Source organism: Oncorhynchus nerka, linkage group LG4, assembly GCF_034236695.1.
Source record: "Oncorhynchus nerka isolate Pitt River linkage group LG4, Oner_Uvic_2.0, whole genome shotgun sequence".
Classification (NCBI taxonomy): domain Eukaryota; kingdom Metazoa; phylum Chordata; class Actinopteri; order Salmoniformes; family Salmonidae; genus Oncorhynchus; species Oncorhynchus nerka.
Genome location: NC_088399.1, coordinates 56,554,034 through 56,571,090, shown reverse-complemented (window position 1 = coordinate 56,571,090; position 17,057 = coordinate 56,554,034). Strand labels below are relative to the sequence as shown.

The following is a 17,057-nucleotide window of genomic DNA, read 5'->3' as shown; positions in this document are numbered from 1 at the left end:
ACATGGAGGACAATGAGGAAGAGGACCTGGGAGTGCTGGACGACCAGCGAAGCATTATCCTGCACCTCCTCTCCCAGCTCAAACTGGGCATGGACCTCACCCGGGTAAGACAGCCAACGCTCTCTTCTCTCTCCATGTCTTTTCCTTGGAATGTTAGAGCTGGTATGGCCAACACAATGTTTCCTGGTTCACTGACTGAATAGGAATGGAATGTCTTGATTCCTGTTTTAGGAAGTACAGATTACAGTTATGTACTGGTATGTCCATTTCACTAGCCTGCTCAGTTGAATATGATCATCAATGGCATCAAAACAGTCATGGAAGGACAATTTAAAAAGCTTTTGGTTCAAATGATGACTAGTGCCGTTCCCTATCAGCACTAGTGAAGTGTCTCCCTCATGTAGTTTAACGGTCGCCTCCCGCCCTGTTTACCAGGTGGTGCTGCCCACGTTCATCCTGGAGAAACGCTCCCTGCTGGAGATGTACGCTAACTTCATGGCCCACCCGGACATGTTCCTGTCCATCACGGCTGGAGCCACGGCGGAGGACCGCATCGTACGCTTCGTGGAGTACTACCTTACCGCCTTCCACGAGGGCCGCAAAGGAGCTGTGGCCAAGAAGCCCTACAACCCGGCACTGGGCGAGACATTCCACTGTTCCTGGGAGGTGCCCCGAGACAGAGTGAGGCCCCTCAGATCTCAGGGCCCCAGGGAACCAGCCTCCAGGGTCCCCAACAACACCCAACCGCAGGACGGTCCGTCGGGGAGCGAGTGTTACCGCGTTCGCTTCATGGCCGAACAGGTGTCCCACCACCCGCCTGTCTCAGGGTTCTACTGCGAGTGCCCAGAGAGGAGGATGTGTGTCAATGCCCACGTGTGGACGAGGAGCAAGTTCATGGGCATGTCCATTGGTGTGTCCATGATAGGGGAAGGTGAGTGAAAATATGCGCTTCCGGGTTCGTTGAGGCTCAGCTAAAAGCTGACACCATAAGTACATGACTGAGTTCAAATCATACACTTTTCTTAAGCTTATGCTCATGTTTTGGAATATACATGGAGATACAGTTGGTGGCAGTTTGAATGGCATTGGCAACGCGCATGTTCCTGCCACCTGAGGAGCTGTGTTTTTCAGCCATCTATTTCCTGTGTTTGAGGGGTGCAAAAGTCTTGTCACTTAAATATCGCTGGTTTGATTGCTTTCACTTTACTTTCATACTCTTGCTTGTGCCTCTGTCCCCCCCCCTCTCCCCCCTCCCATTAATGTTCCGACCACGGAAATGCTTGTAATGACCTCTCAAACACACCCATGAAATGGTCTCAATGGAATACATTGTCTTTCCGTTGCAGCTATGAGAAGGCTAAAGCTTAGTGTGGGACTAAACGCATCGTCGTTCTCAAATAACATCAAGGCGGTGGCCCGTTCCTGTAGGTTCATGCTCTACAACATCCGCAGAGTACGACCCTGCCTCACACAGGAAGCGGCGCAGGTCCTAATCCAGGCACTTGTCATCTCCCGTCTGGATTACTGCAACTCGCTGTTGGCTGGGCTCCCTGCCTGTGCCATTAAACCCCTACAACTCATCCAGAACGCCGCAGCCCGTCTGGTGTTCAACCTTCCCAAGTTCTCTCACGTCACCCCGCTCCTCCGCTCTCTCCACTGGCTTCCAGTTGAAGCTCGCATCCGCTACAAGACCATGGTGCTTGCCTACGGAGCTGTGAGGGGAACGGCACCTCACTACCTCCAGGCTCTGATCAGGCCCTACACCCAAACAAGGGCACTGCGTTCATCCACCTCTGGCCTGCTCGCCTCCCTACCACTGAGGAAGTACAGTTCCCGCTCAGCCCAGTCAAAACTGTTCGCTGCTCTGGCCCCCCAATGGTGGAACAAACTCCCTCACGACGCCAGGACAGCGGAGTCAATCACCACCTTCCGGAGACACCTGAAACCCCACCTCTTTAAGGAATACCTAGGATAGGATAAAGTAATCCTTCTCCCCCCCTTAAAAGACCTAGATGCACTATTGTAAAGTGGCTGTTCCACTGGATGTCATAAGGTGAAAGCACCAATTTGTAAGTCGCTCTGGATAAGAGCGTCTGCTAAATGACTTAAATGTAAATGTAAATCATCTCCACACTTACATCACAAGAAAGAGAAGAGAGACGACTTTATTTTGATGGGGGTCTTTTTTTTGTGGAATTGAAAAAATTAATTATTTTACAAATTAGATGCGCTGAAATCAAAAAAACTTCTGAAAATGAAGACATTTACATTTACATTTAAGTCATTTAGCAGACGCTCTTATCCAGAGCGACTTACAAATTGGTGCGTTCACCTTAAGACATCCATTGGAACAGCCACTTTACAATAGTGCATCTAAATCTTTTAAGGGGGGTGAGAAGGATTACTTTATCCTATCCTAGGTATTCCTGAAAGAGGTGGGGTTTCAGGTGTCTCCGGAAGGTGGTGATTGACTCCGCTGTCCTGGCGTCGTGAGGGAGTTTGTTCCACCATTGGGGGGCCAGAGCAGCGAACAGTTTTGACTGGGCTGCGCGGGAACTGTACTTCCTCAGTGGTAGGGAGGCGAGCAGGCCAGAGGTGGATGAACGCAGTGCCCTTGTTTGGGTGTAGGGCCTGAAGACTCGGATTATAGTTATATTATTTCTCATTTCGCAAACAATGTAAAGTATGTATGGAGAGGAGTAATCTAGAGCCAAGCGTGTTGATTTTCAATCCGAGGGTATCCTGCACTTGTTGAAATATGCAACAGAACGTGACTGTAATGAATGAGGCAGTCTAGACAGAGCAGGTACAGGAAGGCCTAGACAGAGCAGGTGAGTGCAGGAAGGCCTAGACAGAGCAGGTACAGGATGGCATAGACAGAGCAGGTACAGGATGGCCTAGACAGAGCAGGTACAGGATGGCCTAGACAGAGCAGGTACAGGATGGCCTAGACAGAGCAGGTACAAGATGGCCTAGACAGAGCAGGTACAGGAAGGCCTAGACAGAGCAGGTACAGGAAGGCCTAGACAGAGCAGGTACAGGAAGGCCTAGACAGAGCAGGTACAGGAAGGCCTAGACAGAGCAGGTACAGGAAGGCCTAGACAGGGCAGGTGAGTGCAGGAAGGCCTAGACAGAGCAGGTGAGTGCAGGAAGGCCTAGACAGAGCAGGTACAGGAAGGCCTAGACAGAGCAGGTACAGGAAGGCCTAGACAGAGCAAGTGAGTGCAGGAAGGCCTAGACAGAGCAGGTGAGTGCAGGAAGGCCTAGACAGAGCAGGTGAGTTCAGGAAGGCCTAGACAGAGCAGGTGAGTGCAGGAAGGCCTAGACAGAGCAGGTGAGTTCAGGAAGGCCTAGACAGAGCAGGTGAGTGCAGGAAGGCCTAGACAGAGCAGGTGAGTGCAGGAAGGCCTAGACAGAGCAGGTGAGTGCAGGAAGGCCTAGACAGAGCAGGTGAGTGCAGGAAGGCCTAGACAGAGCAGGTGAGTGCAGGAAGGCCTAGACAGAGCAGGTACAGGAAGGCCTAGACAGAGCAGGTACAGGAAGGCCTAGACAGAGCAGGTACAGGAAGGCCTAGACAGAGCAAGTGAGTGCAGGAAGGCCTAGACAGAGCAAGTGAGTGCAGGAAGGCCTAGACAGAGCAGGTGAGTGCAGGAAGGCCTAGACAGAGCAGGTGAGTTCAGGAAGGCCTAGACAGAGCAGGTGAGTGCAGGAAGGCCTAGACAGAGCAGGTGAGTGCAGGAAGGCCTAGACAGAGCAGGTGAGTGCAGCCCAGTTCCACTCCTTTATGTTAATATATGCAAAATCAATACCCCATGTATTTATGCAAATTAGAGTACTATTATTTTTTATTTTAACACAATATTTTAAAAATCCCCGATACCTTTAAGAGGGAAAAAAAGTGAGATTTGTTCAGTAACTGTTATTCCTGAATTCCCACAAATCCTTGAGCTCCATAAATGATTTGCCCCTGACAAGAAAAAGTTTTATGTGCTTTTAATGCAGTCATTATCTGATTGATTCTTTTCATTGTAAAAGTTTGGAGTATCTTCATCTATTGTCCAACTGTTGCATGAATTAGAATTGTTTTTAAAACCTTTCAACAATGGTGATTACAGCAGCCAGTTTTTACTCTCGTACTATACTATACTCTTGTGCATAGTCCTATGGAAGGGTATGCAAGTTCTCTGATGACAATCAATACATGAGTCCTCTATCTGCCCTCTTGACGCCACAATGTAGGCCTTTCTGAATGAGTCACAGAATACAGGAAGCCCTTGAACAGAATAGACTGAATCTGTATACATGTTATACTGATTCACCACGGCCAGAAAATTGTCTCAGGCGTACCTTTTTTCAATGCCTAGTCATACCACAGGGTTTGTGCATTCACTTTGGGATTGCTTTTGAAGCACAATGGTGACCCTCTCACATTTAGAGGCCTGTGTGGTTTGGCATCTTTTGAGTATTGTGCCTCTAATGAAAATATAATACTTTTTGTTTAAGCGGACGATATTTTGTGCTGCATTGATTGGTGCTGATTAAGATGATGTCTGATGGCGAGGTAAGCATGTGTCAATCTGCTCCTGCTGTGATTTGAGGTGGCGGTGGGTTGTCATGGACAGCACGGCGGGTTGTCATGTACAGCACGGCGGGTTGTCATGGACAGCACGGCGGGTTGTCATGTACAGCACGGCGGGTTGTCATGTACAGCACAGCGGGTTGTCATGGAGAGCACGGTGGGTTGTCATGGAGAGCACGGTGGGTTGTCATGTACAGCACGGTGGGTTGTCATGTACAGCACGGCGGGTAGTCATGGAGAGCACGGTGGGTTGTCATGGAGAGCACGGTGGGTTGTCATGGAGAGCACGGTGGGTTGTCATGGAGAGCACGGTGGGTTGTCATGGAGAGCACGGTGGGTTGTCATGGAGAGCACGGTGGGTTGTCATGTACAGCATGGTGGGTTGTCATGTACAGCACGGTGGGTTGTCATGGAGAGCACGGTGGGTTGTCATGGAGAGCACGGTGGGTTGTCATGGAGAGCACGGCGGGTTGTCATGGAGAGCACGGTGGGTTGTCATGGAGAGCACGGTGGGTTGTCATGTACAGCACGGTGGGTTGTCATGGAGAGCACGGTGGGTTGTCATGGAGAGCACGGTGGGTTGTCATGGAGAGCACGGTGGGTTGTCATGGAGAGCACGGTGGGTTGTCATGGAGAGCACGGTGGGTTGTCATGGAGAGCACGGCGGGTTGTCATGGAGAGCACGGCGGGTTGTCATGGAGAGCACGGTGGGTTGTCATGGAGAGCACGGTGGGTTGTCATGGAGAGCACGGTGGGTTGTCATGTACAGCACGGTGGGTTGTCATGGAGAGCACGGTGGGTTGTCATGGAGAGCACGGTGGGTTGTCATGGAGAGCACGGTGGGTTGTCATGTACAGCATGGTGGGTTGTCATGTACAGCACGGCGGGTTGTCATGGAGAGCACGGTGGGTTGTCATGGAGAGCACGGTGGGTTGTCATGGAGAGCACGGCGGGTTGTCATGGAGAGCACGGTGGGTTGTCATGGAGAGCACGGTGGGTTGTCATGGAGAGCACGGTGGGTTGTCATGTACAGCACGGTGGGTTGTCATGGAGAGCACGGTGGGTTGTCATGGAGAGCACGGTGGGTTGTCATGGAGAGCACGGTGGGTTGTCATGGAGAGCACGGTGGGTTGTCATGGAGAGCACGGTGGGTTGTCATGGAGAGCACGGTGGGTTGTCATGGAGAGCACGGCGGGTTGTCATGGAGAGCACGGCGGGTTGTCATGGAGAGCACGGTGGGTTGTCATGGAGAGCACGGTGGGTTGTCATGGAGAGCACGGTGGGTTGTCATGGAGAGCACGGTGGGTTGTCATGTACAGCACGGTGGGTTGTCATGGAGAGCACGGTGGGTTGTCATGGAGAGCACGGTGGGTTGTCATGGAGAGCACGGTGGGTTGTCATGTACAGCACGGTGGGTTGTCATGGAGAGCACGGCGGGTTGTCATGGAGAGCACGGCGGGTTGTCATGGAGAGCACGGCGGGTTGTCATGGAGAGCACGGTGGGTTGTCATGGAGAGCACGGTGGGTTGTCATGTACAGCACGGTGGGTTGTCATGGAGAGCACGGTGGGTTGTCATGGAGAGCACGGTGGGTTGTCATGGAGAGCACGGTGGGTTGTCATGGAGAGCACGGTGGGTTGTCATGGAGAGCACGGTGGGTTGTCATGGAGAGCACGGCGGGTTGTCATGGAGAGCACGGCGGGTTGTCATGGAGAGCACGGTGGGTTGTCATGGAGAGCACGGTGGGTTGTCATGGAGAGCACGGTGGGTTGTCATGTACAGCACGGTGGGTTGTCATGGAGAGCACGGTGGGTTGTCATGGAGAGCACGGTGGGTTGTCATGGAGAGCACGGTGGGTTGTCATGTACAGCACGGTGGGTTGTCATGGAGAGCACGGTGGGTTGTCATGGAGAGCACGGTGGGTTGTCATGGAGAGCACGGTGGGTTGTCATGGAGAGCACGGTGGGTTGTCATGGAGAGCACGGTGGGTTGTCATGGAGAGCACGGCGGGTTGTCATGGACAGCACGGCGGGTTGTCATGGAGAGCACGGCGGGTTGTCATGGACAAGCACGGCGGGTTGTCATGGAGAGCACGGCGGGTTGTCATGGACAGCACGGCGGGTTGTCATGGAGAGCACGGCGGGTTGTCATGGAGAGCACGGCGGGTTGTCATGGAGAGCACGGCGGGTTGTCATGGAGAGCACGGCGGGTTGTCATGGAGAGCACGGTGGGTTGTCATGGAGAGCACGGTGGGTTGTCATGTACAGCACGGTGGGTTGTCATGGAGAGCACGGTGGGTTGTCATGGAGAGCACGGTGGGTTGTCATGGAGAGCACGGTGGGTTGTCATGGAGAGCACGGTGGGTTGTCATGGAGAGCACGGCGGGTTGTCATGGAGAGCACGGCGGGTTGTCATGGAGAGCACGGCGGGTTGTCATGGAGAGCACGGGCGGGTTGTCATGGAGAGCACGGTGGGTTGTCATGGAGAGCACGGTGGGTTGTCATGTACAGCACGGTGGGTTGTCATGGAGAGCACGGTGGGTTGTCATGGAGAGCACGGTGGGTTGTCATGGAGAGCACGGTGGGTTGTCATGGAGAGCACGGTGGGTTGTCATGGAGAGCACGGCGGGTTGTCATGGACAGCACGGTGGGTTGTCATGGAGAGCACGGTGGGTTGTCATGGAGAGCACGGTGGGTTGTCATGGAGAGCACGGTGGGTTGTCATGGAGAGCACGGCGGGTTGTCATGTACAGCACGGTGGGTTGTCATGGAGAGCACGGCGGGTTGTCATGGACAGCACGGCGGGTTGTCATGGACAGCACGGCGGGTTGTCATGGAGAGCACGGCGGGTTGTCATGGACAAGCACGGCGGGTTGTCATGGAGAGCACGGCGGGTTGTCATGGACAGCACGGCGGGTTGTCATGGAGAGCACGGCGGGTTGTCATGGAGAGCACGGCGGGTTGTCATGGAGAGCACGGCGGGTTGTCATGGAGAGCACGGCGGGTTGTCATGGAGAGCACGGCGGGTTGTCATGGAGAGCACGGCGGGTTGTCATGGAGAGCACGGCGGGTTGTCATGGACAGCACGGTGGGTTGTCATGGAGAGCACGGTGGGTTGTCATGGAGAGCACGGTGGGTTGTCATGGAGAGCACGGCGGGTTGTCATGTACAGCACGGTGGGTTGTCATGGAGAGCACGGTGGGTTGTCATGGAGAGCACGGCGGGTTGTCATGGACAGCACGGCGGGTTGTCATGGAGAGCACGGCGGGTTGTCATGGACAAGCACGGTGGGTTGTCATGGAGAGCACGGCGGGTTGTCATGGACAGCACGGCGGGTTGTCATGGAGAGCACGGCGGGTTGTCATGGAGAGCACGGCGGGTTGTCATGGAGAGCACGGCGGGTTGTCATGGAGAGCACGGCGGGTTGTCATGGAGAGCACGGCGGGTTGTCATGGAGAGCACGGCGGGTTGTCATGGAGAGCACGGCGGGTTGTCATGGAGAGCACGGTGGGTCAATGTGGGGGTTTAGCTAAAAACAGGATCAATTGTGTCTACTGGCAGTAGTATAAATGCTAGATTGTTATGCCTTTATGCTCTCGACCAAAGACTGTATTCATTCAGTGACATTGGATATATAGTACAGCACTTTGCATACACAGTATGAAGAGTTGGACAAGGTAAGACCAAAGGGTCGAGGAGAGGGCTCGATTGTGAAGGAAATGTTTCCCACTTGAAATATAGCCAAACGAGTATATGCCAGCCCAGTCATGTGATGAACTTCCACATGATTTCTCTCCTGACTTAATTAGCGTGTTTTCACATACAGATCTCATTCCTCGTTAAAGTGAACTCTGGTGGTAAAATAAAGAAGTTGTCGTTGTGTTCACACTTCCCTTGCCTTTGAATGAGGACTCAACTCTTTTTGACAGTTCACTTCACCTATTTTGTGGTCCCGAGTTCCTCTTTGCATTTACATTGCTCTGTTTAGAAAGGAACCCAGATCTTTTTCCAACATTCACGCAATGCACTCTGGGTTTTTATAAAGTGCAAGGGCAAGCAATTCCATCAGAATGTGTTATCGGACAGCTAGATATACCATATACCAACTTACATTTTTGGAAGTTAATAGATTGCATTTAGTTGTGTCTGTCTATCCCTGTTCTCTCCTCTCTGCACAGACCATACAAACGCCTCACACCGCGTGGCCGCGGCCACCCTAATCTGGTGGACCCAGCGCGCACGACCCACGTGGAGTTCCAGGTCTCCGGTAGCCTCTGGAACTGCCGATCTGCGGCCAACAAGGCAGAGTTCATCTCAGCCTATGCCTCCCTCCAGTCCCTCGACTTCTTGGCACTGACAGAAACATGGATCACCACAGACAACACTGCTACTCCTACTGCTCTCTCTTCGTCTGCCCACGTGTTCTCGCACACCCCGAGAGCTTCTGGTCAGCGGGGTGGTGGCACCGGGATCCTCATCTCTCCCAAGTGGTCATTCTCTCTTTCTCCCCTTACCCATCTGTCTATCGCCTCCTTTGAATTCCATGCTGTCACAGTTACCAGCCCTTTCAAGCTTAACATCCTTATCATTTATCGCCCTCCAGGTTCCCTCGGAGAGTTCATCAATGAGCTTGATGCCTTGATAAGCTCCTTTCCTGAGGACGGCTCACCTCTCACAGTTCTGGGCGACTTTAACCTCCCCACGTCTACCTTTGACTCATTCCTCTCTGCCTCCTTCTTTCCACTCCTCTCCTCTTTTGACCTCACTCTCTCACTTTCCCCCCCTACTCACAAGGCAGGAAATACGCTCGACCTCATCTTTACTAGATGCTGTTCTTCCACTAACCTCATTGCAACTCCCCTCCAAGTCTCCGACCACTACCTTGTATCCTTTTCCCTCTCGCTCTCATCCAACACTTCCCACACTGCCCCTACTCGGATGGTATCGCGCCGTCCCAACCTTCGCTCTCTCTCCCCCGCTACTCTCTCCTCTTCCATCCTATCATCTCTTCCCTCTGCTCAAACCTTCTCCAACCTATCTCCTGATTCTGCCTCCTCAACCCTCCTCTCCTCCCTTTCTGCATCCTTTGACTCTCTATGTCCCCTATCCTCCAGGCCGGCTCGGTCCTCCCCTCCCGCTCCGTGGCTCGACGACTCATTGCGAGCTCACAGAACAGGGCTCCGGGCAGCCGAGCGGAAATGGAGGAAAACTCGCCTCCCTGCGGACCTGACATCCTTTCACTCCCTCCTCTCTACATTTTCCTCTTCTCTCTCTGCTGCTAAAGCCACTTTCTACCACTCTAAATTCCAAGCATCTGCCTCTAACCCTAGGAAGCTCTTTGCAACCTTCTCCTCCCTCCTGAATCCTCCTCCCCCTCCCCCCCCTCCTCCCTCTCTGCAGATGACTTCGTCAACCATTTTGAAAAGAAGGTCGACGACATCCGATCCTCGTTTGCTAAGTCAAACGACACCGCTGGTTCTGCTCACACTGCCCTACCCTGTGCTCTGACCTCTTTCTCCCCTCTCTCTCCAGATGAAATCTCGCGTCTTGTGACGGCCGGCCGCCCAACAACCTGCCCGCTTGACCCTATCCCCTCCTCTCTTCTCCAGACCATTTCCGGAGACCTTCTCCCTTACCTCACCTCGCTCATCAACTCATCCCTGACCGCTGGCTACGTCCCTTCCGTCTTCAAGAGAGCGAGAGTTGCACCCCTTCTGAAAAAACCTACACTCGATCCCTCCGATGTCAACAACTACAGACCAGTATCCCTTCTTTCTTTTCTCTCCAAAACTCTTGAACGTGCCGTCCTTGGCCAGCTCTCCCGCTATCTCTCTCAGAATGACCTTCTTGATCCAAATCAGTCAGGTTTCAAGACTAGTCATTCAACTGAGACTGCTCTTCTCTGTATCACGGAGGCGCTCCGCACTGCTAAAGCTAACTCTCTCTCCTCTGCTCTCATCCTTCTAGACCTATCGGCTGCCTTCGATACTGTGAACCATCAGATCCTACTCTCCACCCTCTCCGAGTTGGGCATCTCCGGCGCGGCCCACGCTTGGATTGCGTCCTACCTGACAGGTCGCTCCTACCAGGTGGCGTGGCGAGAATCCGTCTCCACACCACGTGCTCTCACCACTGGTGTCCCCCAGGGCTCTGTTCTAGGCCATCTCCTATTCTCGCTATACACCAAGTCACTTGGCTCTGTCATAACCTCACATGGTCTCTCCTATCATTGCTATGCAGACGACACACAATTAATCTTCTCCTTTCCCCTTCTGATGACCAGGTGGCGAATCGCATCTCTGCATGTCTGGCAGACATATCAGTGTGGATGACGGATCACCACCTCAAGCTGAACCTCGGCAAGACGGAGCTGCTCTTCCTCCCGGGGAAGGACTGCCCGTTCCATGATCTCGCCATCACGGTTGACAACTCCATTGTGTCCTCCTCCCAGAGCGCTAAGAACCTTGGCGTGATCCTGGACAACACCCTGTCGTTCTCAACTAACATCAAGGCGGTGGCCCGTTCCTGTAGGTTCATGCTCTACAACATCCGCAGAGTACGACCCTGCCTCACACAGGAAGCGGCGCAGGTCCTAATCCAGGCACTTGTCATCTCCCGTCTGGATTACTGCAACTCGCTGTTGGCTGGGCTCCCTGCCTGTGCCATTAAACCCCTACAACTCATCCAGAACGCCGCAGCCCGTCTGGTGTTCAACCTTCCCAAGTTCTCTCACGTCACCCCGCTCCTCCGCTCTCTCCACTGGCTTCCAGTTGAAGCTCGCATCCGCTACAAGACCATGGTGCTTGCCTACGGAGCTGTGAGGGGAACGGCACCTCAGTACCTCCAGGCTCTGTGATCAGGCCCTACACCCAAACAAGGGCACTGCGTTCATCCACCTCTGGCCTGCTCGCCTCCCTACCACTGAGGAAGTACAGTTCCCGCTCAGCCCAGTCAAAACTGTTCGCTGCTCTGGCCCCCCAATGGTGGAACAAACTCCCTCACGACGCCAGGACAGCGGAGTCAATCACCACCTTCCGGAGACACCTGAAACCCCACCTCTTTAAGGAATACCTAGGATAGGATAAAGTTACCCCTATCACCCCCCCCCCCCTTAAAAGATTTAGATGCACTACTGTTCCACTGGATGTCATAAGGTGAATGCACCAATTTGTAAGTCGGCTGAGAACACAGTGTCATTTACAGCAACGACCTGGGGAATAGTTACAAGGGAGAGGAGGGGGATGAATGAGCCAATTGTAAGCTGGGGATGATTAGGTGACTGTGATGGTATGAGGGTCAGATTAAGAATGTAGTCAGGACACCAGGGTTAACACCTCTACTCTTATGATAAGTACCATGGGATCTTTTGTGACCACAGAGAGTCAGGACACCGGGGTTAGCATCCCTATGGTTCACTGTGTTTCACTATGGTTCACTGTGTTTCACTATGGTTCACTGTGCTTCCCTATGGTTCACTGTGTTTCACTATGGTTCACTGTGTTTCACTATGGTTCACTGTGTTTCACTATGGTTCACTGTGTTTTACTGGTTCACTGTGTTTCCCTATGGTTCACTGTGCTTCCCTATGGTTCACTGTGTTTCCCTATGGTTCACTGTGCTTCCCTATGGTTCACTGTGTTTCCCTATGGTTCACTGTGTTTCCCTATGGTTCACTGTGTTTCCCTATGGTTCACTGTGTTTCCCTATGGTTCACTGTGTTTCCCTATGGTTCATTGTGTTTCCCTATGGTTCACTATGCTTCACTGTGGTTCACTATGCTTCCCTATGGTTCACTATAGGGTTTTACGTGATAACCCCCACAGGTTATTTTTGTAGTGGAAGATGATTGGTTTCATGAGTAAGACATGAAAGCAATAGGTCAACCCACAGAGGAGCAGAAACTGCTCTGTTTCTCTATTTCTTGAACTGCATTGTTGGTTAAAACCTCTTGCGACAAGCAATCCCGGATCCGGGATCGTAATCATAGCCTCAAACGAATTAGCATAACGCAGCGGACATAAATACCCCTAGTAACTTTTCCTATTCATGAAAATCGCAAATGAAATGAAATAAATATATTCAAACACAAGCTTAGTCTTTTGTTAACAACACTGTCATCTCAGATTTTCAAAATATGCGTTACAGCCAACGCTAGACAAGCATTTGTGTAAGTTTATCATGGCATAATGCTATGCTAGCTCTGCTGGCAGCAGGCAACATTTTCACGAAAATAAGAAAAGCAACCAAATTAAATCATTTACCTTTGAAGAACTTCGGATACTTTCACTCAGGAGACTCCCAGTTAAATAGCAAATGTTCCTTTTTTCCAAAAATATTATTTTTGTTGGCAAAATAGCTCCCGTTTGTTCATCATGCTTGGCTGAGAAATAGACCGGAAAATGCTACCACTACAACGCCGAACTTTTTTCAAAATTAACTCCATAATATCGACAGAAACAAGGCAAACGTTGTTTAGGATCCATCCTCAAGGTGTTTTTAACATATCTATTCGATAATATATCCGTCGAGGCAATTGGTTTCTCATAAGAAGCGATTGAAAAAATGGCTACCTCACTATTTTACGCAAGATTTTCTGCGGGAGACACCATGTGACCACCGCTATATATGGTCCCTTACGGCTATTCTTCAATGGAAATGCGTAAAAAGACGTCACAATGCTGTAGACACCTTGGGGAATACGTGGAAAACGTAAGTTCATTCGTAGCTCATTCACAGCCATATAAGGAGTCATTGGCATGAGGCGGTTTCAAAAAATGCGGCACTTCCTGGTTGGATTTTTATCTGGGTTTCGCCTGTAGCATCAGTTCTGTGGCACTCACAGACAATATATTTGCAGTTTTGGAAACGTCAGTGTTTTCTTTCCAAAGCTGTCAATTATATGCATAGTCAAGCATCTTTTCGTGACAAAATATCTTGTTCAAAACGAGAACGTTTTTCATCCCAAAATTTTAATAGCGCCCCCTAATGCATAACTGGTTTTAAGGACTTGTAAGTAAGAATTTCACGGTAATCGTATTCGGGCAGCATGTGACAAAAATGTGATTTGATATTTCCCCCTCTGCTCCCCAGGGACCTTATGCCTCCTGGAGCATGACGAGGAGTATGTGTTCACTCTGCCCTGTGCCTACGCCCGCTCCATCCTCACCGTGCCATGGGTGGAGCTGGGTGGCAAAGTCACCATCAACTGTGCCAAGAGTGGATACTCTGCCACCGTCACATTCCACACCAAGCCTTTCTATGGAGGGAAGGTACACAGGTGGGTCTGTGTGTGTGTGTGTGAGAGCGAGCGAGCGAGCGATTGCTTTGGCAATGTAAACATACTGTATGTTTCCCATGCCAATAAAGCCCATTGAATTGAGATAGTATTTGAATGCGCTGTATTGAAATGATTTGAACGTCATAATTTCAAATGTTATTTGTGCCCAATATAACTAAATGGTAAATAATAGATAGTCATTTTGCTGTACTTTTCTTGTAATTAAGAATAGAATATGTTTTTAAACACTTCTACTATATTAATGGGGATACTACCGTGATTATGGATAATCATGAATGAATCGTGATGAGTGAGAAAGTTAGTGTAAATAAGAATAGAATATGTTTGATATTTATGCCTCTAAGTGGCTCAAATGCACCATTCATTTCTATTGGGCAAAAGGTCATCTGAAACACAACCAAAACAAATGCATCCAACAAGTTTGTAGAGTCACAAGTTTGATGTAGTCATTGCGTGCTAGGAATATGGGACATATACTTGTATAAGTGAATTTTTGGGGGGGAAATGGGGGGACTATGTACAAAAAGTGCTGTAATTTCTAAACGGTTCACCCAATTACGTATGAAAATACCCTCAAATTAAAGCTGACAGTCTGCACTTTAACCTCATAGTCTCGATATTGCTATGGCTGTACAATGTATCATAAGAGTAATGTTGAGCAATGATGGGCGGCCACGAAGTACATCTTCTGAACATACCTGCTATGTGTTCCTCTCAGGGTGACCGCAGAGGTCAAACACAACCCGACCAATACCATTGTGTGCAAAGCCCAGGGGGAGTGGAATGGAACCCTGGAGTTCACCTATAGCAGCGGGGAGACCAAAGTGATTGACACAGCCAAACTGCCAATCGTCAAGAAGAAGCTCCGGCCTGTGGAGAAGCAGGGACGGAACGAGTCCAGGTAAGATTGTCCAAGGTGCTGTACTTTTGGTCCCGTAATGGACCAGGGGTGGTATTCATTACACACCAAACGGAAGTAAGCAGGACTGAAACGAGGAGGGACTCCCTGGACTTGGCGTATACAGAACAATAGCTATCTTGTCAGGTGCGTGGTGGGTTTGTTAAATACATTTTCTTTATGTGTTTGTGTAGGCGGTTATGGCAGCATGTCACCAAGTCACTGAAGGAGGGGAACATTGACGAGGCCACGGAACAAAAGCGGCGTCTGGAGGAGAGGCAGAGAGGGGAGGAGAGGCAGAGAGCTGCAGTCAACTCGCCCTGGACACCCAAATATTTCAGTAAAAAGGTACGGCTACAGGAGGGAGTTGAGCCAGGGTTCAATATAAAACCAGGGTTTGAGCTGGGGCTATTATGTTCAACGCTGTCCCAAAACTTTCCTCGTTGAACCCATGAGGTGCTGGAGCTCGGCTCCACCTGGCTCTCCCTTTGACTTAACCTAACATAGCTGGAGTTAAAGAGCGGCGTTTCCACATGGTTTTCAGAGGAAGCTAGGTTGAATTAGCTGTGTCCCTGAAAACTGGATACATCCGGTTGTTGGTACTAGAGGTCGACCGATTATGATTTTTATACCGATTATTGGAGGACCCCCCCAAAAAAAGCCGATACCGATTAATCGGCCAATTTTTGTATTTATTTATTTGTAATAATGACAATTACAGCAATACTGAATGAACACTTATTTTAACGTAATATAATACATCAATAAAATCAATTTAGCCTCAAATAAATAATGAAACATGTTCAATTTGGTTTAAATAATGCAAAAACAGTGTTGGAGAAGAAAGTAAAAGTGCAATATGTGCCATGTAAGAAAGCTAACGTTTAAGTTCCTTTCTCAGAACATGAGAACATATGAAAGCTGGTGGTTCCTTTTAACATGAGTCTTCAATATTCCCAGGTAAGAAGTTTTAGGTTGTAGTTATTATAGGACTATTTCTCTCTATACCATTTGTATTTCATATACCTTTGACTATTGGATGTTCTTGTAGGCACTTTAGTATTGCCAGTGTAACAGTATAGCTTCCGTCCCTCTCCTCGCCTCGAACCAGGAACGCATCGACAACAGCCACCCCCGAAGCAGCGTTACCCATCGCTCCACAAAAGCCGCGGCCCTTGCTAAGCAAGGGGAATAACTACTCCAAATCTCAGAGCGAGTGACGTTTGGAACGCTATTAGTGCACGCCACTAACTAGCTAGCCATTTCACATTGGTTACATCAGCCTAATCTTGGGAGTTGATGGGCTTGAAGCATTGCGAAGAGCTGCTGTCAAAACGCACGAAAGTGCTGTTTGAATGAATGCTTATGAGCCTGCTGGTGCCTACCATCGCTCAGTCAGACTGCTCTATCAAATCATAGACTTAATTATAATATAATAATACGCAGAAATACGAGCCTTTGGTCATTAATATGGTCGAATCTGGAAACTATCATCTCGAAAACAAGACGTTTATTCTTTCAGTGAAATACGGAACCATTCCGTATTTTATCTAACGGGTGGCATCCATCAGTCTAAATATTCCTGTTACATTGCACAACCTTCAATGTTAAGTCATCATTTCGTAAAATTCTGGCAAATTAGGCAGCCCAAACTGTTGCATATACACTGACTCTGCGTGCAATGAACGCAAGAGAAGTGACACAATTTCACCTGGTTAATATTGCCTGCTAGCCTGGATTTCTTTTAGCTAAATATGCAGGTTTAAAAATATATACTTCTGTGTATTGATGTTAAGAAAGGCATTGATGTTTATGGTTAGGTACACATTGGAGCAACGATACGCACCACATCAATTATATGCAACGCAGGACACGCTAGATAAACTAGTAATATCATCAACCATGTGTAGTTAACGAGTGATTATGATTGATTGATTGATTTTTATAAGATAAGTTTAATGCTAGCTAGCAACTTACCTTGGCTTACTGCATTCGCGTAACAGGCAGTCTCCTCGTGGAGTGCAATGTAATCAGGTGGTTAGAGCTTTGGACTAGTTAAATGTAAGGTTGCAAGATTGAATCTCCTGAGCTGACAAGGTAAAAATCTGTCGTTCTACCGCTGAACGAGGCAGTCATTGAAAATAAGAATGTTTTCTTCACTGACTTGCCTAGTTAATTTAATCTTTATTTAAGCTGTAACATTTTGGGGGGGCCAAATCGGTGTCCAAAAATACAGATTTCCGATTGTTATGAAAACTTGAAATCGTCCCTAATTAAATCGGCC

General features: G+C 49.7%; 1 protein-coding gene across 1 annotated transcript in view; it reads left to right on the top strand.

Annotated features, from left to right (window-relative positions):
• Positions 1–17,057, top strand: part of LOC115128233 (oxysterol-binding protein-related protein 10-like) — a 150,899-nt gene that overhangs the window by 132,252 nt on the left and 1,590 nt on the right. Inside the window, exons 8-12 of the mRNA XM_029657907.2 lie at positions 1–104; positions 436–931; positions 13,668–13,854; positions 14,594–14,776; positions 14,968–15,121. The exon at positions 1–104 is cut by the window's left edge and continues 46 nt beyond it. Of these exons, the coding sequence (XP_029513767.2) occupies positions 1–104; positions 436–931; positions 13,668–13,854; positions 14,594–14,776; positions 14,968–15,121 (1,124 nt within the window). The remainder of the gene's footprint in view (positions 105–435; positions 932–13,667; positions 13,855–14,593; positions 14,777–14,967; positions 15,122–17,057) is intronic.